Source organism: Hyperolius riggenbachi, chromosome 7 (genome assembly GCF_040937935.1).
Source record: "Hyperolius riggenbachi isolate aHypRig1 chromosome 7, aHypRig1.pri, whole genome shotgun sequence".
Classification (NCBI taxonomy): domain Eukaryota; kingdom Metazoa; phylum Chordata; class Amphibia; order Anura; family Hyperoliidae; genus Hyperolius; species Hyperolius riggenbachi.
The window spans coordinates 74,119,524-74,143,000 of NC_090652.1; the positions used below are offsets into that span (position 1 = coordinate 74,119,524).

General features: G+C 45.3%; 1 protein-coding gene across 1 annotated transcript in view; it reads left to right on the forward strand.

The window, feature by feature from the left end:
* Nucleotides 1-23,477, forward strand: part of ITGAL (integrin subunit alpha L) — a 98,407-nt gene that overhangs the window by 51,851 nt on the left and 23,079 nt on the right. The window contains exons 9-23 of the mRNA XM_068244118.1: nt 291-483; nt 5,571-5,638; nt 9,305-9,425; nt 10,126-10,274; nt 12,905-13,042; nt 13,198-13,407; nt 14,167-14,288; nt 14,365-14,507; nt 15,794-15,948; nt 16,073-16,186; nt 17,333-17,388; nt 17,977-18,121; nt 18,219-18,311; nt 18,476-18,555; nt 22,941-23,027. Of these exons, the coding sequence (XP_068100219.1) occupies nt 291-483; nt 5,571-5,638; nt 9,305-9,425; nt 10,126-10,274; nt 12,905-13,042; nt 13,198-13,407; nt 14,167-14,288; nt 14,365-14,507; nt 15,794-15,948; nt 16,073-16,186; nt 17,333-17,388; nt 17,977-18,121; nt 18,219-18,311; nt 18,476-18,555; nt 22,941-23,027 (1,874 nt within the window). The remainder of the gene's footprint in view (nt 1-290; nt 484-5,570; nt 5,639-9,304; nt 9,426-10,125; nt 10,275-12,904; nt 13,043-13,197; nt 13,408-14,166; nt 14,289-14,364; nt 14,508-15,793; nt 15,949-16,072; nt 16,187-17,332; nt 17,389-17,976; nt 18,122-18,218; nt 18,312-18,475; nt 18,556-22,940; nt 23,028-23,477) is intronic.

Consider the following 23,477-nt stretch of genomic DNA (forward strand, 5'->3'; position numbering starts at 1 on the left):
TAACTTTTTGAACATATTCTAATTTATTGAGAGGTACCTAGATATTAAGATTATATGCTCCTGCGTCTGGGCTATAAAACCAGGCGTAACTTCTTCTGTGCAGAGCAGTGTTGGACAGCGGCAGGCTAGGCTAGTGTGTCTCGGAGTTCCACCATATACAGTATTGGTGGGCAGTGAGGTTAGTGATGTTGAAGACCACATTCATGGACAGTTTTGTGTCTGTTCCTCATACCCATCTTGGAATGAAAGTATTTTTTATTTTTTTTATTTTTTTTTTTAATCCTTTGCAGTTTGGAAATAACTTCCATACAACAGCTGTGCAGAAGAAGAGAGAAGAGATGGTGTCCAAACCTACCGTCAATCACACCGTGTTTCTGAACACATTTGCTGATCTGGAAAACCTGTTTGAAGGCCTGCAAAAAAAAATCCTGGAAATTGAAGGAGTCCAAGCCTGTGGTGGGACTGTTGGACGTGCATGTGATGGTTAGTTTAAGTCTGTGATGAAGGAATGTGCATTTAATGGTGAGGTCCAAGCTCTGATGGGTAGATGGGGGGTTATAATGGCGAGATGAAGCCTGTGTTGGAGGAATGGGGGTGTAATTGTGAGTGTGACCATTCAGAGGTATCAGGACTGAGAAATAAAGCACACATCACCAGATGCAGCTGAATCCAATAGCCAGGGTGCTTATTGGATACACATTGCACACAAAAAAAACTGGCCAAGAAAATGATTGCAAAAAAAACAGTCACCACTGATCTTGACAACAGATGAAGTGCAAATAAAAGCAACATGGGAAATAACTGCAAGTCCCAAAAGTCAAAGCAGGATTGCCATTCTCTGCAGCACAGCATCTCTGGCACCGCAGCCGAACTACCAGTACCAAGGGCCGGATTTCTGGAAAGGCCACAAAGGTCCAGGCCTTGGGCTATTGCAGCCTAAGAGGCACCTGGACATGAAATAGGGGTTGCAATGTACAGTGGTGTGAAAAACTATTTGCCCCCTTCCTGATTTCTTATTCTTTTGCATGTTTGTCACACTTAAAGAGAACCCGAGGTGGGTTTGAAGAATATTATCTGCATACAGAGGCTGGATATGCCTATACAGCCCAGCCTCTGTTGCTATCCCAAACCCCCCTAAGGTCCCCCTGCACTCTGCAATCCCTCATAAATCACAGCCACGCTGCTGACAAACAGCTTGTCAGAGCTGGCTGTGTTTATCTCTATAGTGTCAGTCTGCTGCTCTCCCCGCCTTCTGCAGAACTCCAGTCCCCGCCTGCATCCCTTCCCTCCCTGCTGATTGGAGGGAAGGGAGGGGGGCAGGGACCGGAGCTATGCAGGAGGCGGGGGAGCAGCTGAGACTGACACTACAGATGTAAACACAGCATCACAGCGCGGCTGTGATTTATGAGGGATTGCAGAGTGCAGGGGGACCTTAGTGGGGTTTGGGATAGCAACAGAGGCTGGGCTGTATAGGCAGATCCAGCCTCTGTATGCAGATAACATTCTTTAAACACACCTCGGGTTCTCTTTAAATGTTTCTGCTCATCAAAAACCGTTAACTATTAGTCAAAGATAGCATAATTGAACACAAAATGCAGTTTTAAATGACGGTTTTTATTATTTAGTGAGAAAAAAAAATCTACATGGAGCTGTGTGAAAAAGTGATTGCCCCCCTTGTTAAAAAATAACTTAACTGTGGTTTATCACACCTGAGTTCAATTTCTGTAGTCACCCCCAGGCCTGATTACTGCCACACCTGTTTCAATCAAGAAATCACTTAAATAGGAGCTATCTGACAAAGAGAAGTAGACCAAAAGCACCTCAAAAGCTAGACATCATGCCAAGATCCAAAGAAATTCAGGAACAAATGAGAACAAAAGTACAGTAATTGAGATCTATCAGTCTGGTAAAGGTTATAAAGCCATTTCTAAAGCTTTGGGACTCCAGCGAACCACAGTGAGAGCCATTATCCACAAATGGCAAAAACATGGAACAGTGATGAACCTTCCCAGGAGTGGCAGGCCGACCAATATTACCCCAAGAGCGCAGAGAAAACTCATCTGAGAGGCCACAAAAGACCCCAGGACAACATCTAAAGAACTGCAGGCCTCACTCGCCTCAATTAAGGTCAGTGTTCACGACTCCACCATAAGAAAGAGACTGGGCAAAAACGGCCTGCATGGCAGATATCCAAGGTGCAAACCACTTTTAAGCAAAAAGAACATTAAAGCTCGTCTCAATTTTGCTAAAAAAACTTCTCAATGATTGCCAAGACTTTTGGGAAAATACCTTATGGACCGACGAGACATAAGTTGAACTTTTTGGAAGGTGCGTGTCCCGTTACATCTGGCGTAGAAGTAACACAATATTTCAGCAAAAGAACATCATACCAACAGTAAACTATGGTGGTGGTAGTGTGATGGTCTGGGGTTGTTTTGCTGCTTCAGGAGGACCTGGAAGGCTTGCTGTGATAGATGGAACCATGAATTCTACTGTCTACCAAAAAATCCTGAAGGAGAATATCCGGCCATCTGTTCGTCAACTCAAGCTGAAGCGATCTTGGGTGCTGCAGCAGGACAATGACCCAAAACACACCAGCAAATCCACCTCAGAATGGCTGAAGAAAAACAGATTGAAGACTTTGGAGAGGCCTAGTCAAAGTCCTGACCTGAATCCTATGGAGATGTTGTGGCATGACCTTAAATAGGCGGTTCATGCTAGAAAACCCTCAAATAAAGCTGAATTACAACAATTCTGCAAAGATGAGTGGGCCAAAATTCCTCCAGAGCGCTGTAAAAGACTCATTGCAAGTAATCGCAAACGCTTGATTGCAGTTATTGCTGCTAAAGGTGGCCCAACCAGTTATTAGGTTCAGGGGGCAATTTCTTTTTCACACAGGGCCATGTAGGTTTTGAGTTTTTTTTCTCACTAAATAATAAAAACCATCATTTAAAACTGCGTTTTGTGTTCAATTATGTTATCTTTGACTAATAGTTAACGGTTTTTGATAAACAGAAACATTTAAGTGTGACAAACATGCAAAAGAATAAGAAATCAGGAGGGGGGCAAATAGTTTTTCACACCACTGTATGAAAGAGGAGGCTGAAAACGGAGAGCAACATATGAAACAGTGAAATTGATGCACAAGAAAGCTGTTCATGGAAGAGAGGGGCTGGAGGCTACAGGGTGGAATTATCTAGAGATGCAGCCTGTGATAAGAAAGGGGGTGATGTAATGATGAAGTACACTTTGATGTGTAAGTGCTGTTTGTACAAAGCAGAATGGGCCTAACGGCTGTATTGGGAAGCCAGTTCTTATTGGTGGGTTATGTTTTTATTACCTCCCAATCAGAGATGCATAGCTCCCAACTGTCCATCTTTCAGAGGGACAGTCCCTCTTTGGGAACCCTGTCCCTCTGTCCCTCTTTCCTCCACATTTGTCCCTCTTTCAGGACTTTGTCCCTCTTTCTATGTAAATATATATTTCTCTACTAAAAAATGTGTCTGATTTACTCTAAACTTTATTCCCATCCTCTAACCCAGTGGTCCTCAAACTACGGCCCCCTGAGGCTTTTTTACACACACACACACACACACACACACACACACACACACACACACACACACACACACACACACACACACACACACACACACACACACACACACACACACACACACACACACACACACACACACACACACTAACCAGCAAGCTCATGGTGACCCAGAATTCATTGGAGTGTGTAAGGGGCTACAATGGTCCTAAAAGCCCCCTTACTAAGATGTTAAGAAAAACAAAAGTTTGCTTTCTTAAAACAGAAAGAATGCCCTGGGAGACATCTCAAGCTCACTCCAACCTGAATTATCGCAAATTCTTTCTGTTTTAAGAAAGCAAACTTTTGTTTTTCTTAACATCTTATTAAGGGGGCTTTTAGGACCATTGTAGTCCCTTACACACTCCAATGAGTTCTGGTTCACCATGAGCTTGCTGGTTAGTCTGTACCTCTCGGTGTTACAAGCTCTACTGCATAGAGCCAAATTAATCCATGCCATGCACTGATGAGGATCAAACAATCCAAAACAGTCTGTATGCATGTTGGATTATTATGGCTCTGTACAAATTAGCAAGTTGACACATCATTGCATTCCAGCGGTTCTGGAGGTGTGTTTAGCTTCTAAGGGTACAATGGTTAATTTGCATATATTCAGCAGCGATGCCCTGGGAGACATCTCAAGCTCACTCCAACCTGAATTATTGCAAATTCTTTCTGTTTTAAAGAGACACTGAAGCGGAAAAAAAAATATGATATAGTGAATTGGTTGTGTACTATGAATAATTACTAGAAGATTAGCAGCAAAGAAAATATTCTCATACTTTTATTTTCAGGTATATAGTGTTTTTTCTAACATTGCATCATTCTATAATATGTGCAGATTACACAGCACTCAGCATTCAAAATGAGTCTTTCAGAGCAGTCTGTGAAGTAATGACCTCTCCTCTAGCAGCGAAAAAGTAAACAGTTCACTTACAGTTGAGATAATAAAAGTCAGATAACAGCCCTCTCCACGACTAACTTAGTCGGAGAGCTTAATGGCTTGTTTGCATAGAGATAACAACTGGAGTTTCTCAACTCTTCCTGTACTGGAAACAATTAGACTGATGTATCTGATCTTAATGTTTTATTTCTTAGCTGTACTACACATACAAATCATAATATCATAATTTTTTTTTTCGCTTCAGTGTCTCTTTAAGAAAGCAAACTTTTGGTTCTACACACACACACACACACACACACACACACACACACACACACACACACACACACACACACACACACACACTGTATTACTTATAGATGCGGTCAGCTACATCTCTAAATATTGGTGGTCCGCATATGGAATAACAGTGCTGGCACCGCCCATCCACATGGAAACCAGAAAGCAGTAATGCGCTGGTTTCCAATCAAATTCCACATCAGATGACACTGCGCGTACATTTGAATTAGCCACTTGTTGAACTGGGCGCAATTATCGTGTTTGTTATATTGCGGCTATATGTTTGTTTAGTGTTCAAAATATCTATCGGTTATGTCGCTGTAGGAGCCTGAGCAGCAGCCGCAGGGAGGGCAGCCCGACCAATCACTTGTGTGCTGAGTTGCACAGCCCTGCAGCGAGGCCTTAAAGCTGCAGTGGCATGTTTTTCAAAAAATGGACTGGTGTTTAGGGGGGTTTAAGGCCGTGGTTAAATTGATATATTACTAATTTTAAAATGTTAATATGAACCAGGATAGAAAGGACCAGTGTGGTTTGAATTATAAAACAACATATTTTTCTTATGAAATCTTTATGGCATGCGTGACTAGGGGTGTGGCAGGGGCATGATCAAAGGTGAGGCAGGGGTGTGGCTTAGGTGTCCCTCTTTCTCATCTCAAAAAGTTGGGAAGTATGGAGATAGTGCAGCCTGTGGATGAGGTGATGTGTGGTGTGATTGGGCAGTGTATATATGTATCTCCAAGTGCGATGTTTGAGGGTCTCAGAGATTACTGTTATGCTTCTCTCTCTCTCCAGCATCTGCTCAGGACTCCAGTTTCTCCAGAGAACTCTCCTCAGCTGGTTTCAGTGCTGTTCTGACAGAGGTAGGTGAAAAGATAATGATGGGCATCGATGCTTCCATCATGTAAAGGGGGTGGGGGGGGGGTGTCGGTGGTGGAAGCAGCCACTTTAAAGTGGACCTGAACTCTTGCACATAACAGAAAGAAAACAGACCCTGTTTTTAGATACCCTGTATGTATTTAGAGATTTTAGTCTAAATCCCCCTTCATCTATGACTAATCACCACTATAATTTGATCTCTCAGCTGTGCCACCTGGCTGCCTCGGCAGAGCAGCTAATTTGTAAACACAGAATGCTAACCCTATGTCTGCTTCCATGAAAGCAGGAAGTAGACACACTGCAGATTTATTGCAGGTTTTGTATCAGCTGTATCAAAGAAATGTTTTTCATTAAAAGGTGGTTATGTTGTTGTGTATCTTCTAGAGCAGAGAGGAAGTTCTGAGTTCAGGTCCACTTAACGACCAGCTAACGCCCATAGGCGTCGGCAGGTCTTAAGTGGATTTACATGGAAACGGCCTTTCCATGTCAGTTCACGGAGGGTGTCTCCGTGAACAGTGTCGATCGCGGCTCGCACGCATAATGTAAACACGTGGGGAAGAAATCCCCGCTGTTTACATCAAAACGGAGCTGCTGCGCAGCAGCGCCGTAGGATAGATCGGCGATCCCCGGCCTCTGAGTGGCCGGGGATCGTCGTCATTTAATAGGCTGAAGCCTATCCTATCAGGCACAGGACGGATATCCGTCCTGCGCAAATCAGAGCCAGAGCAAGAGGTAGGGAGGGCGGAAAACGCTGCGTAGGGGGGCTTTGAGGAGACCCCCCCCCGCTCGGCCAGACCCCCCCAGCAGGTCATCCCCCTAGTGGGGAAAAAAAGGGGGGGAAGTCTGATCGCCCGGCCATTAACACGATCTGTGCTGCGGGCTGCAGAGCCCACGCAGCACAGATCTCCAAAACATAGCCCGGTCCTTAAGTGGGTAGAAAAGAGGGGTCCAAACAAATGTTTGTGAAGTAGCAACTTATTTGCTGGAGTGTATGTTGAGAGCCACAAAAGAAAGGGCTTTGACTCCCTGACACCCACAGGTCAGAACATGTCATTTGTGTATAGCCAAACTGCTGGCATTGCAGCTGTCGCCATTCAAATGTGGACACCGCTTCCTTCCATGAGCTCCTCGCCTGCGCATTCCCCAGGTGGAAAGTCCCCAGCAAAATTTACTTTCCAAGAAAGGTCATTTCTGCTCTGCACCAAAATGTTGCAGACAGTGACGTAGCTAAGGCACTATGGGCCCCAGTGCAAGTTTTACATTGGGCTCCCCCAAGCACACCATATACATAACAATTGATACCGCCCACACAAACATGCCAAGGACAACCACAGTGTCAGATGTGCATGAAGGGGATGGTAAGCGGTTTGTTAATGGTTACCACCATTCACAGCTTCTATAGAGGTGATTATTACAAGCACAGGACCAATAAAGAGCTAAAAATGCGGTTAAGGCAGGGCTGGGCCGCACATAAGGCGGGGTGAGGTGGGTTCATCAGGTGGCATAGTTGGGGGGGGGGGCGGCACCAGCCCCGACGTGTGTGGGGGGGCGCCGAGCTGGAGGGGATAGCAGGCAGGAAGAAGGTATTGGGGGCTCGGTCCCCCCCCCCTCTCTCACCTGAGTCCCCCGATCTGCACTCCCCCTCCGGCTATTAAGTGCAGCAGCGTATATTGTCAGGCATCGGATGACACTCCCCCTCCCCGCCACTGTGCCCAATACCCTAGTCTATGGCAGTGTTCTCACTGCCTCGATCGCGGGCGTTTTGCGATTATCGCTAATCGCAAACGCATTACCTGCAGCGGTGTGCCGGCAATTCTGGATCGGTTGCGATTAGCATGTATAGAACCGCTAAGAATTGCTGGGATTTGAACCCAGGTCTCCCACGTTGCTGCTGGTTACTGATCCACTGAGCTACATCTCAGACTAATCTCGATCGCTCGCAAAACACTACTTTGTCCAGTGATTTTGCCGCCTTTATCACGGAAAAATCATGCCCTTAAAACGCTAGCGGTAATCGCTAGCTTTTTGCGATTCCTAGAGTGAACGAGCCCTAAGTGTATGGGTACCTTAAGAAACTTCAGTTGTTATCTATGCAAAAAAAGAGCTTCTCTGAGCTCTCTGACCAAGCTTGGTCGGTTACAGTGCTGTTTTCTGAAGCACGTATATCAACCGGTCTCACACTGTTTCTTGTTTAAGGTCAGTTCAAAGGGTCATTAGCTCTGCTCTGTTTCATACTTTAAAATGCAGAGTGTATTGCGTAAACTGCAAATATTAGAGAATTATGCAATGTTATAAATAAAAACGATATAACTGGAAATAAAAGTATGAGACTTCTTTTCTTTGCTACTAATGTTCTATTAATTATCTGTACTACACATACAATTCATTATATCCTAAATGTGTTTTTGCTTCAGTGTCTGGGTGTTAAGGGTGTGATCGCATTCTCCAACCAATGTCAGTGCAGTATAGGAGGTATACCATAAAAGACAACTAGCAGCGATAGCGAGTGTAGACTGCTTTATTTTAAAAATATATACCAAACCAAATAAAATCCTAAAAAGAGCACTTACACATAGAGCCCAGACCATGGGTATTGTCTGGGCCCCGTATGTAAGTGCTCTTTTTAGCACCCCCACTACCATGGAGCATTGTAACATACTCCTTGCCACGTAGCATCCCTGGGGGAAAGAATCTGTGTTATCGGATGGCAGACCAGCAATGTAAGTTAGTTGTTAGTTGTGCTTTAACCTTTAATTTTTGTAGATTGAAGAAAAAAGCTATTTTTTTTTTCATCTGTGTAGGTTAAAGGAAACCTGTAGTGAAAAAAATGGTGCCCCAAAAAAGTGTACATTTAAAAATGTAGCCAGAAAAAAATGGCACAGGGTGATGTCGGTAATGGCATCTTGTTACTAACGTTTTACATTTTAGGACATTTCTAAAACTGTAAATAATGTTAGTAACGATGTCATTACCTGCATCTAACATTAATATATACGTTACCTGGTGATTGCATCTCCTCCACTTCCTGGTTAGTTTGCAGGAGTCCTGTAGCTAGCCAATCACCCTATGGGGACTGAAGCCACATAGTGATTGGCTGACTGCAGGACAGCTGCAAATGAACTAGGAAGTGGAGGGGATACGATCGCCAGGAACAGGTAAGATAACCCTTCACCCCTGCCTACTACTCGTCCTGCACCATTTTTAGCCGCTGCGCAAATAATGTTGAAGGGAAGCCAAACGCTCTGAAACCCCCATAAAAGACCTACCTACTGGTGCAGGATCAGGTTAGCCAAACCATGGGAAGCAACAAGAGGAGGAGGATCCGCAGAACTCAGTGGGATGGATAAAAGCTGGTGTACTTTATTGGATTTTTCTAGTAAAGTACACCAGCTTTTATCCATCCCACTGAGTTCTGTGCATCCTGCTTCTCTTGCACAAATAGATACTTACCTAGGTAGCGGAATCCTCTGGGTAATCTAGGGGATTCCTCCGTCTTCCTCCTTCTCGCCATTCTGGAGGTGCATTGATGGGTTGTACCAATACTTTTAGCAAAAGTGTGTGTGTGTGTGTGTGTGTGTTGTGTGTGTTGTGTGTGTTGTGTGTGTGTGCGCGCGCACCTTTATTGCCACAAATATGTCTATCTCTTGTAGAAACATATTTTGCTGGGAGATCCTGGTATATTTGATTGGTCTGGAGGAATTCTTGACATCTCAGAGCCAGAGATGCTGGTGAACGTGTCTCTTCAGAAAGAACATAAATATGGATATCTGGGTGAGTAATGATAGTTGTAGAATACAATTGTATCTTTATGATGTCTGTATTTCCATTATCATTCACAGGAAAACCATAGAAAGATTCCAGTCTGAAGCCTCCTACTTTTCTTTAGGCAGCCTTCTTAAGCATTAATGGCTTAGCTGAAATGCCGCTATCCCGCGGCAAAACGAGGCTTTAATCACACGGAAATCTCCGGGGCAAATTGAGGGGCTTCTTCCTGCTGGAGGCAGAGCTTTGAGCTGTAGCTCTGCCTCCATTTGCGTCAATCTCCCGCGAATCTCCGCCTCCTCTCGCCCCTCTCAGTCTTCTTTCACTGAGAGGGGCAGGAGGAGGCGGAGATCCGCGGGAGATTGACGCAAACGGAGGCAGAACTGCCGCTCCAAGCTTTGCCTCCCCGGGCTGCAAAATCCATGACTTTGAAAGTCGTGGATTTTTGCCCCGGTATTTGGGGTGATGAAAGCCTTGTTTTGCGGGGATAGCAGTGTTTCAGCTAAGCCATTAATGCTTAAGAAGACTGCCTAAAAAAAAAAAGAGGTAATTTAGGAGGCTTCAGTGTCTCTTAAGTGTGAGCTCAGGGGAATGCAGAACATTCTTCTCATAAGGAGATGGAATAATGGAAGGATCTTCTGATTGTGAGCTCCTGGGTCCAGATAACACTCCACTTCCTAACCTATCGTTTCTATGTGGCTTTCTGCAGGCTACTCCATGAAACTGCTGTCAGCCCCTGAGGGCTCCTTACTTGTGGCTGGATCCCCAAGATACCAATACGTTGGGCTCGTAACGGTCTTTCAAGGGTCTCCAGATGAGATGACATTGGAAAGGATCCAGGACATCTCTGGAGAGCAGGTGGGTGGCTGAGGAAGCATGGTATTGTTTAACAAGCTTTTATTAGAATAAAGGCATACGTGAATATACACATTAAAGAACTTTTGCGCAAGATTGAACTTCATCCTAATCAGTAGTCGATACCCCTTTCCCACAAGAAATATTTACCTTTTATCAAATAGATCATTGGGTGGGGAAGGGGTGTGTGTCTGTGTGGCTGATATTGTTGTGAAAGCCCTCCCACAGTGTGATGTCATGACCAGGGCCAGGCTGAGGCAGAAGTGAGAGAGGCACCAGCCTCAGGGCGCAGTGTAGGAGGGCGCTGGTCATGACCATGGTCCTGTCTGTAAACCTCGTTGCATTGTGGAAAAGAACAGCTTTTTACAGCTGCCAAGTGTCTCCCTCTCTGTCTTATCCAATAAAGGTCAATGCACCATGTGACCATCAGCAGTAATAACATATATAAGGTGATAAGCATGACTTAATATGCAAGACAGTATAATAGTTACAAAGCAGGATACAGTATCTACACAAAGCCGAAGAAAGGTGGTTAGGTTAGGGAGAGTCAAACCCTGACAAAGCATGACTATTAGCATCTACTGTATAACAAACATGTCAAACTCTGGCCCGCGGGCCATATCTGGCCCTCAGAGCTATTAAATTTGGCCCCCAAGTGGTTTCCCCACTTTGCATTATGTTTGGCCCACACTAGACCACCAGGGAAACTATATTGGAGGTGAAGCCCTAGATCACCAGGGAAGCCATATGGGGGAGGTAGGGGGGAAGCACTAAACACCAGGGAACTGTGTGTGTGTGTGGGGGGGGGGAGGAGGGCAAGGAGGACCACTAAAGACCAGGGAACTGTATAGAGGAGGGAGGGGGCACTAGACACCAAGGGACTTTATAGCGGAGGGAGGGGACGACTAGAGACCTCTGAACTGTATAGGGGAGGGATGGAGGAGCACTAAACACCAGGGAACTGTATAGGGGAGGGATGGGGGCTATTAGACACCAGGGAACTTTAAATCCCAGTGTTCAGTTCTTGCCCACTTTGTATTTGAGTTTGACACCCCTGATCTATAGGGCTTAGCAAGTATTCATAAGCAATGTAGTCTTCCCAGATTGAGACCTTTACTATGGTGCTCCTCAGCATGATAAAATATGTTGTCTTCTGATAAAATATAGTCTAGCTTGCCCTGGAGTAGGGAGAAACTAGTCTCTGCAATTTTCTGCAATTTTAAAGTGAATGACTATAACCCAATGTGCACCTAATAATATGCAGTGATACAGTAGGCGAAGGCACCTTCGGTTAGGGAACCATAGTAGAGCTTTCTGGGTTTGTAACATCCAAAAATAAAAAAAAATTGCAGATAATCGTGCCTTAAACATATATGTAAAGACATTTTTTTCTAAAATAGCACCCTAAATACCCCCCAGTTTACTTTTTCTTAAAGAAAACCTGTACTGAAAAATGTTCCCCTGGGGGGTACTCACCTCAGTAGAGGGAAGCCTCTGGATCCTATTGAGGCTTCCCCTGTCGTCCTGTGTCCCACGGCGGTCTCGCTGCAGCCCACGGAACGCACAGGCGACAATTGTCAGGCTGTGCAATATTTACCTTTATGGCTCCAGCGGGGGCGCTGTTGCGGCTCTTCCCACGGAGATAGGCGAAAATAGCCGATCTCCGTCTGGTCCGCTCTACTGCGCAGGTGCAGGAGACTTGCGCCTGCGCAGTAGAGCGGCCTGACGAAGATTGGCTATTTTCGCCTATCACCGTGCAGAGAGCGGATACTGCGCCTGCACTGGAGCCAAGAGGTAAATATTTACATCGCCGCCGCTCCGGGAGGATTTTCCCCGCCCCCGTGGGACCGAGGAGGACGGGGGAAGCCTCAATAGGATCCGGAGGCTTCCCCCACCCGAGCTGAGTACCCCCCAAGGGGAGGTTTTTTCATTACAGATTTTCTTTAATCTGTCCCTGGTCAGGGTGCCTTTGCCTAATGCCTGGTACACACCATGCAATTTCCAGTCAGATCGACGGGTAGAATTGATCTGTTTAGATAGCCAGATGTGCCCTCCCTATAAATGGCCAAACGTGCCCCCCTATAGATGGCCAGATGTGGCCCCCTTTCCCCCAGTTTAGATAGCCAGATGTGCCCCGCTTTTTCTGCTGCTGGTAACGCCTCTGCACTCCTTTGCAGAGGGAGGGAGAGAAGAAGGGGCACTTCAGGCAGCCAGCGAGCCGCCTCTCATGCACGTGGGGGTGCAGCGGCCATGCTGAGCACCCTCACAGTGCTGCACCTGGGGACATATATCCCCCTTGCCCCCCCCCCCCCCCCCATAGCTACACCTCTGCCTATTACCCTGCAGACAGAGTGATTACACAGAGCATATAGTAGACTGCAGTAGAAGAGGAAAGTCTAATATAGAGCAGTCTTATATATCCGTAGTGTGGTCTCTCATATGTCTGCAGTGTAATTGGACTGTCTATTATGGAGAAGAGGAGAGACTACACAAAGGGCACAGCTGACTGCTCCATATTAGACAGTCCTATTACACTGTAAAGATAAGAGGGACCACACGGAGGACACATTAGACTGCTCTACAGAAGAGACAGTAATCAGCAGGGTGTAATTGGCTTCTGTGCACTCTTTTAGGTGGGCTCCTACTTTGGTGCAGACATTGAAGTCTCTGATATTGACCAGGATGGCATTTCAGATTTGGTGCTGATTGCGGCTCCTCATTACTATGAGCCCAGAAGATCTGGACAAGTCTATGTGTATTGGTTCAATCAGGTGAGTTGTCAGACTTCCTGCCTCTCAGATATCCACAGTCTCTGCCTCTTCCTCTCTACCTCTGTATTTCTCTTAGGTCTCGTCTCCTTGTGCGCTCTGTCTCTCCTCTGATATCCCCTAATCTGCCTCCTCGTTCCACTGTATCCTTTTATCAGACTCAGAGAAGTCTCGTCCCTCGGGGGAAGTTGCAGGGAGAGATGGGCCACCTTCACTCACAGTTTGGAGCTGCAGTTTCTACCCTCATGGACCTGGATGGAGATGGACTCTGTGAAGTGGCGGTGGGGTCACCATATGAGATGGATGGTAGAGGAGCTCTGTACATCTTCCATGGAGAGGGTGGGGGCCTGCAGACTGAATATAGCCAGGTAAGAGGAATTGAGGAATAAGAGGAAGCTGAAATAATACCAGAGGAAAAGTGGTGGCTGGGAAAGATGTTGAAGAAGTGAGGCAGAAATAATGGTGGCAAAGAGCTGGTGGAGGATGATGATGCTGGAGAGGTGGGGTTTGGATGGCAATGGAGGAGGGAATGGAGTAGTGGTACTCAAGAGATGGAATTGTAGGTTGTTAGTAGAGAGATGGGGATTGAGTGGAAAGCTAAAAGTCTCAAAGAATAAAAGACAGAAGGCCGGGAGCCACTTCTGGTGTAGAATTTGAATGAGAATGTCAGAAAGTTCAATACATAAGACTGGGTACTCACAAGACTGAGTCACCTAAAAGGCAACCAAACACTGGGTGGGTGGAGAGTAAAAGCCTTCTCAACTTGGGTTGTCTCATTGTACCTCGGTATTTGCCCTCCAAATAGGAATGGGAGTGGGGAAAAGGACCCAACCTTCTACCATGGTTGGTAATGGTGAAATGGTAATGAATGAAATGTGGGAGTGGGATGGTGACTATGGGGTGGGAGTGGTACGGGGACATTGGGGACTTGCTGGTGGTATGATTATGTTGGAAAGTCGGGGAAAGGATGGTGACTTTCAAGATGTGATCATAGAATTTTGGTGGAGAGGTGGTGGTGGGTTGGTAATGTCAGAGAGGTGGGGGTGCAATGTTGAGGAATGAGAGGTTGTGGTGTGATACTATAATCAAGATAATTTAGCTGTTCTACTGTTTCCCTCTATTATCAGCGTCTAACAGCTCCTCCGGAGAGTTACAGCTTTGGCCTTTCCATTCATGGAGTGATGGACATGACACAGGATGGACTGGCAGATATTGTGGTTGGATCTCGTGGCAGAATCGCTCTACACAGGTCATTATTATTGTTGTTGTTTGGTCTGTCTGTCCATCAGAATTAATTATTTACCTGAGTGTCATCTCCCAGACAGGTCGCTACCTCTGCTCAGTGTCGATGTGACCGTGAGGTCCATACCACTGGAGATACCACTCCCTATCCAGGAGACTGTGTGCGACATCCAAGTGACCATTCAGACATGTGTGGACCCCACTATCAGGACACCCCAATATACAGGTACAGAAGACATTAAATATGGAACTCTACTTCTGTGATGCTATACAATAATCATGACCACTGCTAAATGTTTTTAATGTCCTGTCTTTGTAATCTTTCTTCAGTCTTCTGTTTTGCCCCTAGTTCCTTTCTTGTCCTCTGTTAGGACCTCGGTCCTGTTCCTTGTTAGGATTCCCTGTCCAGATACATGTGCTATGATCTTCTTTTATTTAGTTTTGTTGCCTGTGTTTTTGCACCGAGGTTGCTTTGGCATGGCTCAGTTGCCTGCCTTAGGTCTCTTTTCCACGGACCACCTGGCTGCTGGCCACAAGCACCGATCGGCTGCAATTATATGCAGCTGGATGGCAAAGTTTATTAACACCGCATGCGTCATGTTTGACACGCGGCGGTGTTACCAGCCGGCGAAAAAACATCTCATGCAACTACATGTGGGGGGCTGTCTGCCTACCACCTGTGCTTAACACTAGCAAGTGCTCCGCCAGTGCACGGGAGCAACTGACAGGCAGTGAATATACTGCCTTCAGCTGCTCGTGGAAAAGAGGCCTTATTCAGGTGGGTGATAGTATATGAGTTAAACTGTAGCAAACAAGTTGAGGGTATACATTTTCCAGTTCTATGTTTTAATGCTGTCAAGTCTTAGCAGTTTCTGCATTGCTGTTTGCGCTGGTTTTGCATTAAGCAGGGCTACTGCCTGATGGAAGAAGCTGTTCCTGTGCCTGGAATGTTTTGTTGCAACTGACTGGTATCTATCTCCTGAAGGCTCTTCTGTTCATTGTTAGGCATTCAGGTCTTCTAGTGTCCTCTGTTAGACCTAAATCCTTCTCCTGTTCTCTCTTAGTCTTCAATGGCTCTTTTGTCCCTTCTTAAGTGAGTGTGTCTCTCCATTTTGCTATTTATTGTCCAGTGCTGCGTAATATGTTGGCCCTTTATAAATAAAATAAATAATAAAAATAATAATCCCTGTCTCCAGGATGTCCGTCATAAACACATATATTGGGGAAGATATTTTACTGCCCCCGGTTCTTCTCCTATACTATTTAAGACCCTAGTCTACCCTGTTAGACCTGCAGTTCCTCAACTGCACTTTTTTAGACTTCAGTCCCCCTCTTGTCTTCTATTTGATAATTAGTCCCTCTCCTGTCCTGTGGGACCTCACTTTCTCTTCTGTTCCATGTTAGACCTTCAGACCCTTTCCTGTCCTCTTTTGGGCATCCAACTCCTACTCCTGCCCTCACTTAGGACTACCAGTCATTTCTGTTGCCTTCTATTACTCTATCCTCCCTTAGGACCCCTGAACTTGTCTCTTCATTATGAAGTTAATCTGGATTATGGGCGCTCTGCCACCCGGATGTCTTTCATGAACCAGCAGAGACAGATGAAGAAGGTCCTGCTGGTGGAGAGAGTGGAGAAGGTGTGTGAAAATCACACTATATTCCTACAGGTAAGAGATATGGTCACACTACTTTGTAGATAGGGGAGGACTGGAGCTTTTCAGTCTAGGCCACTAATATCATGGCATATGGTGGCCTCCAGAAATGTTATAATTCCATCTCTTTGTATTTCAGGACTGTTTTCTGGAGGATGTGACTCCTGTGCAGGTGTTTCTTAACGCCTTCCATAACTCAAATGGTTCTCCATGGCTTCTCTCTCCATCCAGCAATCTTTCAGATCTTATTAAGGTACTGGTACTTGAAGAGCCTGTAGTGACCAAGGATTCTGGCTTCATGCAATCCCTTTGCACTCACACCAGGAGGCAATCAGGGGTTGCTGCACTGCACAATCTGTCCAGTCATACCCATACCCATGGCAAGATTTGATTTGTCATGATGATAGATTGTTCAGCGCGACATTACATCAGAAACGATTGTTCAAATTTCCGCTAAATTCAATGGACTTTAGCAGAAAAATCATTTCGTTTGAATGATCAATTGAATGAAGAAATTGCATCTATTCTCCTACTCATGGGCAGCACGGTGGCGTAGTGGTTAGCTCTCGCGCCTTGCAGCGCTAGGCCCCCAGTTCAAATCCCAGCCTATCTGCAAAGAGTTTGCATGTTCTCCCCGTGTCTGCATGTGTTTCCTCGAGACACTCTGGTTTCCTCCCACATCCCAAAACATACAGATAAGTTGGTTGGATCCCCTTTAGGTTGGCACTGGATTGCGGTGCATGCACTGCACGGTACATACATAGACATATGACTATGGTAAGATTAGATTGTGAGCCCCTCTTAGGGACAGTCAAGTAACAAGACAATATACTGTTTACAGCGCAGAAGATGTTGGCGTTATATAAATACTAAATAATAAATCTCCTAAAAATCTTCTGCCAGACAAGAGTTTTATGACTTGTAGCTACACTAGAGAGAAGCCTAAATTCATAATTCTTACAGTAAGAGGAGAAGGAACAGAGCCTATACATATGTTTATCTCATTATGGGGTTGATTAACTAACTCGCTGTAATACTGCTGCACATAGTACACTGCAGTATTACCCTTGTTTCTGGCCGCAAGTACAGTGAATTACGCTATTATCATGACTCGTGGTGCTCAAGTAGTGCAACCTTTGCTACGGTAACACGCGTTAAGGGGAATACTGTTGTGTGCCATCTATGCACACTAGCCTGTAGAGTTACACCCAGAATAAGCATGCAGCCAGTAGAGTCACACCAAGAAATGCAGAAATACACACACACATATAATGTAAACACATTTATACGCCGAAACATACACAATGTGCGCACACACACTGTACATTCAGAAATATACACAGTTTACAGACACACTGTATACGTACCAATCACATGACTGTGTTTTTGTTCTCTTTAGATTCCTTTCCAGTTGTGTGGAGGAAACTGTGAGCCTAACCTCACCATCAGCCTACAGTAAGTATCACATTCCACTGGGAACATATAGCCTTGCTGAGAGATGCTCTTCAGAACCAGGACTGTTGACAGGACTTCCTGTCCATAGAGCATCATCTGGTGAGGGTTGCATAGGATGTCACCAGAGGCTCTAGTACTGATCATAGGAACTTAGTGACAGAGAATGGGTCACCAGTGAAGTAAGTTATACAGTAGATATTGTGGATATAAATAGCCAGCAGCCTGTAGGAATGTTCTGTAAACTTTTATGCTTGCATGATCCAGGGGCGTAACTATAACTTATGGGGCCCCCAAAGTTCACCCCCTTCCCCTTGCCTACATCTGGTGACCCTCCCAGTCTGAAGGCCCATCTTGCAATGGTCATAAGACAAGTGTGGCCAACATAAACAAGTCCTAACAAGTGTAGCCACAAAAACACCTGATCTGAAGGATGAACCCCTTTATGGGAGGGAGCCCCCTTACAACTCTGGGCCTCCCTGCTGTTGCATTGGCTGCACCCCTCTAGTTACTCCCCTGCTTGCATCTTATTATAATGAAGAGGAATGGGTTTTTTTTCCTGAGGATCACACCTCTTATCTTTTGTCACAGGACGGTGGAGAAGTTGGTTGTAGAGGATGGCACATCATTTTCTGTGTCCCTCAAACTCCAGAACCTGGGAGAAAATGCTCAGAAGGTAATGCTGAAGGCCTCATACCCAGCAGGATTGTCTTTCCGTAAAGTTAATATCACAAAGGTAAAGGGCTTTATGATGTACAAACAACCATGTTATCATTTTCCTATTATGGTTACTCCTCAATAAGATGCTTAATTTAACTTCCTGCTCTCGATAGGAATCACGGCGTACCTCACTGGTGTGTGAAGAGTTGGAGAAGCAAAGCCTTTCTTGCAGCGTCAGCCACCCTATCCTGAGACGGGCTTCCTGGGTAAGACTGCAGGGCTGGTGTGAATTTGTGAATTAGAGAAGCTGAGAGGAGGAAAAGATAGTAGAAGTTGATGTGATTCAGAGATTAGGAAAAATGGAAGTGTAGGTGGTTGGGGAAGAAACACTGCACTGGAAAGAAATCATGTTGACGTTTCTGGTTTACAGGCTGACATCCACATAATGTTTGGAGTCATTTCCAACATCTCCTGGCCCGATCAAGTTGTGCTAACCATTAACATCACCAGGTAAGACAGCTGAGTGTTCACGGTCTGTATGGAAGACTGTGTCTGAATGTTCCTTACTACTTCCAAGCATATAAACCCAGGACTTCTTCCTTTTATGTCCATTTTAGTTGTCTTTGTGTTGCTGGGATCTACCTCACTTGGGGCCATAGTTTTATTTTGGTAGAGGATATCATGCTTGACATACTGTACATTGGATGAGAGACTGACCACCCATGGTTTACTTAGGTTAACAAAATTATTTCCTGCAATGGGTTTGCCTTAAGGCGCGTACACACGCCTGATTCCTTCAAATGACGGGTCGTCATGTGCGGCGCCTGTTCTGACTACAGTTTGCCCGTGTGTACAGTCTGTCGACTCGGCAGGCTGATAAGGTTGGTTTTGACTGATCCGCCGAGCAGACCAGTCAAAACCAGCCTTATTAGCCTGCCGACAGACTGTACACACGGTGATACTGTCGTCAGAACGGCCGTCATTTGAAGAAGTCAGGCCTTTAAAGGATACCAGAGCCCAAATTCTAATGATTTAAAAAAACATGTTGTTGTGGTGGAAGGGGTTCAGCCTTCACTTACCGCTCCCTCTGTTCAAAGATCTGTCCCTTCGTTCTCCCGTTACAGCCCCCGTTTGCGGCTCCCAACCACTATTCAAATACTGCACCTTCTGACATCACTTAAAGGCGCGCACGTTCCCATCTCCACAGCATGAACTGCAGAGGGCTGCAGAGAGCGTACGCTGGGACGCCAGCAAGCCTGGAGCGTGCTCCTCTAAGTGATGCCGGAAGCGCAGTATTTGAAAAGTGGACAGCTGGTTGGGAGCTGCAAACGGGCTGTAACGGGAGAACAGAGGGACAGATCTTTGAACAGAAGGAGCGGTAAGTGAAGGCCGAACCCCTCCGACCACCACCACAACGTGTTTTTTTAATCGTTAGATGTTGGGCTGAGTGGGCTCTGGTATCCTTTAAGAATAATGCACACAAGTGAATAAAGTAGATGCTACTTGATCTAGTGCAATGTTGATCACAGAAAAAATTGCTGCACATCAGTCAGAGGAAGCCATCGAGCCCCACATTCCCTGCATCTGACAGGCAGTGGTCACTGGAGCTCTCTTCCTGAAGTCCAGGCTGAAGCTGAAAAGTCTGTGGCGCCTTCTTCTTTTGAATGCAGATGACATTCACACCAGCACGCAATCTTGGAACAACCTCCACCAGTCACCCCCAACCCCAAGCACTCTATACATAACAAGTGATACGGCGCACCAAAACCCTCCAAGGACAATCACAGTGTCCGAGGTGCAAGAAGAGGATGGGGAACAGCTTGTTAATGATGATTATCATTCAAAGCATCTATAGAAGTGATCATTACAAGTACAGGACCAATAAAGAGCTAATACTGCAGTTGAGGGAGGACCCTACAGGGCCCCTCTGACCCAAGGGCCCAGTGCGGTTGAGACCTCTGCAACCCCTATTGCTACACCACTGGTCTCTTCATGAAGGTCTGAAATTTGTACATAAGCCTGAACTAATCTAACTACCGTATTTATCTTCCTTGCCTCAAGTTTGCAGTCATTGCAGCCACAATGTGAGCAAGGCACAGAGTTTCTCAGTTGCGGAAGGGGGTCACTCTGAAACATTGTGTTTATTAATTGTATAGATATTCAGTCTAAGTATACCCATAAATAAAAGGTATTCCTCCTCATAATAGTTGGGCCCATATCTCGTATTCTTTTCGCATTTGCCTCCAAGGATTTTGATGGTGGGCCTAGATCAAGATTGAGCAAACTTTATAGCTATGTAAATATGGGGTAATTTAGGGTGGGTACATTTTGGGGAACTTTCTTTACTACAATGCGACTCCTGCATACAAGCAACTTCTGCTTTTTCCTTTATGTCATCCTACCATAACCTTGTCCTTTCCTAAGGGGAGTTTAATCCCATGGCATTAATTGATTATAATCTCATAAAGGTTGTTTAACCACTTGAGGACCACAGTGGTAAACCCCCCTAAAGACCAGGCTGTTTTTGTCATAATTGGCCACTGCAGCTTTAAGGCCAAGCTGCAGGGCCGCACAACACAGCACACGAGTGATCCCCCGCCCCCCTTTTCTCCCCACCAACAGAGCTTTCTGTTGGTGGGGTCCACCAACAGAGCTTTCTGTTGGTGGGGTCTGATTGCCCCCCTTGTGTTTATTTTTTTTTTAAATATTTATGTTCGTGTTTTTGTTATTTTCTTATACTATTTCTGTGTTGTTTTTTTTTAGAAATCTCCTCCCTCCCCCCAGCCGGCCAATCGCGCGATCGGCTGTCATAGGCTTCTGCCCGGCCCGTGCGGTCTATGAGTTAGTACATTTATAGACTTGTGGTGATAGAGATTGGCATGCAGAACATGTTAACCGCTTCTGGACTACGCTAATTGAAATCTACGCCCTGTTCGGGACCTGTTATCCCTGCCAGGGTGTAATCTTCAATTAGAGCGCTGCACGGACCCACCTCTACCACCAATCGTGCCGCTCTCCCACCGCTGCAGCCCAGTAGCCCTACCGTTGCTATGACAGCAGAACTCCATGAGCCGGTCAGGACCTGATTTCATTGGCTCCTGACCCAGTGAGCCAATCACAATTCTTGGAATGCTTTAATCTCTCTACTTGCAGCAATTATAGAATCTGAAAGCAGAAGTCCTCTGTTATTGTCTCACACTGCCCCCTAGTGACAAGTGGCCATAAATACACATTACAGCAGTACTATTGCAGGTAAATAACAAATAAGATCTAAAAAAAATGTGCTCAAATAAATTGGCCTAGAACACTTGCAAGCCTCTAAATAAATTGGCTGCTAAAGGGTTAAAGGCAGTCATCAATTATGATCAGTAAGTAGGAACACACAAGTTATGTGAGTTCAATAGATAATGATATCCTTAGGGGGTGGAGTCCTTCTAATCTCTACTAAAAATAGAGAAGCTGGTTTCAGAAACCGAGAACAACAAAAATGATCAAAAGATAACTCTTGGTTCCCTTACGGCTCTGATGTGCTATGAATAAACCTTTAAACCGTTATCCAGCACAGATTTGTGATCAATTCAGGTTTGATGAGCAGGGGGAATGAGGATTCTCGGTCTGCATTTCTGGCTCTATTGCTTGTAGGAATAGTTTTCCATTCTTCTTGTCAGCAGTGAGGTGATCTGCTAGCTGTGGAGGCAGGAGAGCGTAGTTCCTGTGGAGTGTTTCAATTCTTCCATTTACTAAGGAGTGTTACTCCATCAGTGAGTTTCTAGTCAAAAAAAGTTTGTCCTTCTCTGGGGATAATTAACTGCTAGACAGGAAGTACTGCTAGACAGGAAGTACTTTACTGTTTTTCATGCCGATTTGCTCATGTGTGCCACTCCGCCACCTCAACTATCTAGATTGTTGCAGTGCAAGAGCAGTCTGCATCACCTCTGCGTTGCCAGAACCACTTCCGCTGTATAGTGCTTAGAGACTAAAGGTCACTGAGGCTGGGAAGTGTTTACCGCGATGCAAAGCGACGCACAATGTGTGAAAGAGGTCCCAAAGTTAAAAAAAAAAAATGGGCCTAGCTAATAAAGTACTATACCCCAATCTATATACATACCATGAACTCTGTATTTAAGGTTAAAATACAGAAAGCATATTAACCTTGGGAGAGCCGTGGAACCCAGTCTTTCAGCACAGCAGAGCCCTCAAACAGCCCAAGAAGTTGGCCTTCACCACTGTGAGTACTGCCGGTGGTTTGTTCTGGTTGGTTGCTGGTTAGTTGAGTTTTGGATAACTGGGACTCGACTGTATTGCTGATGGACTTTAAGGTTCTGCATCCTTTGTTTCTTATTTGAGATTACGGTAGAAGTCCGCAATATGCTTAATAAATCGCGAGACAGGTATAACAGAGGTGCCAAACAAGAGTAAAACAATTAAAATCCGTTTAAAAGGGGGAAGTTGGTGGACTCACCTCCCTCAGGTAGACAAGAACCGGACAATGAAACATTACTATAAATTACAGTAACAATTTATTAAGAAGCTCCAAGCATACTTGTTCGGCGCCTCTGTATACCTGTCTCGCGATTGATCTAGTCCACCCTGGGTGGAGGGGTGTATCCCCATTATCTTCCTTTCTACAGAGAGCGACTTTTTATTACCTGAGTGGGGTCAGGTCATAATTCTCCCCACCCGCCTTTCCAGTGGTTGCCTTTGCGGCGACCTGTGTTTGTGAGTATAATATCATATTTTCTTACATTGCACCAACAACTGTTTGAAATACTACACCATATTGGGCTCTTGGTTTCATTTCTTTCTTTTTCAAGCCATTATGCTTAATAAGATAGTATTAGTACAGAGTGTGATGACATTCATCTAACATTGTTGATATTTTCCTTTCCTGCCAGCAACAATGAAGGAAATAAAACCAATACCAAGAATAAAGTGACTGCAAACATCCCCGTTCTGCGCCCCATCAGTGTGATCAGTCGCAGGTTTGTACTCCTCCACTCATTGAGTGCCTCCTCTCAAAAGAGTGCAGAACTTTTGTAATTGTGGAAACATTGACCGTTAATCATAAGAGTGTCTCAGATGGAGGATTAGTACTTGAACGTGTCATAGAGCCTCCCCAGATGTTTTAAACGATCAAGGATTTGATCACAGGGCCATCCCAGAGAGGTGAGGAGTTCTAAGACTGCTCATTGAGTTATTAAAAAAAAATCTGGGGAGACAAAAGACTGTTCATAAGGCCTCCTCAAAGCCATGAATTGTTCTCAGTCTAATCACCGGACCTCTCCAAAAGGATTAGTCATTCTAAATGTTGCCATAAAGCCTTTCTTAGGGGAAGAGTTGATAGGGAATATCCCATAGAGGACAGCAAGTATGTGACCTTCCCAGTCTGTAGCTGAGTTCTAGAAATGGTCTCATGACCAACCTGGAACTGA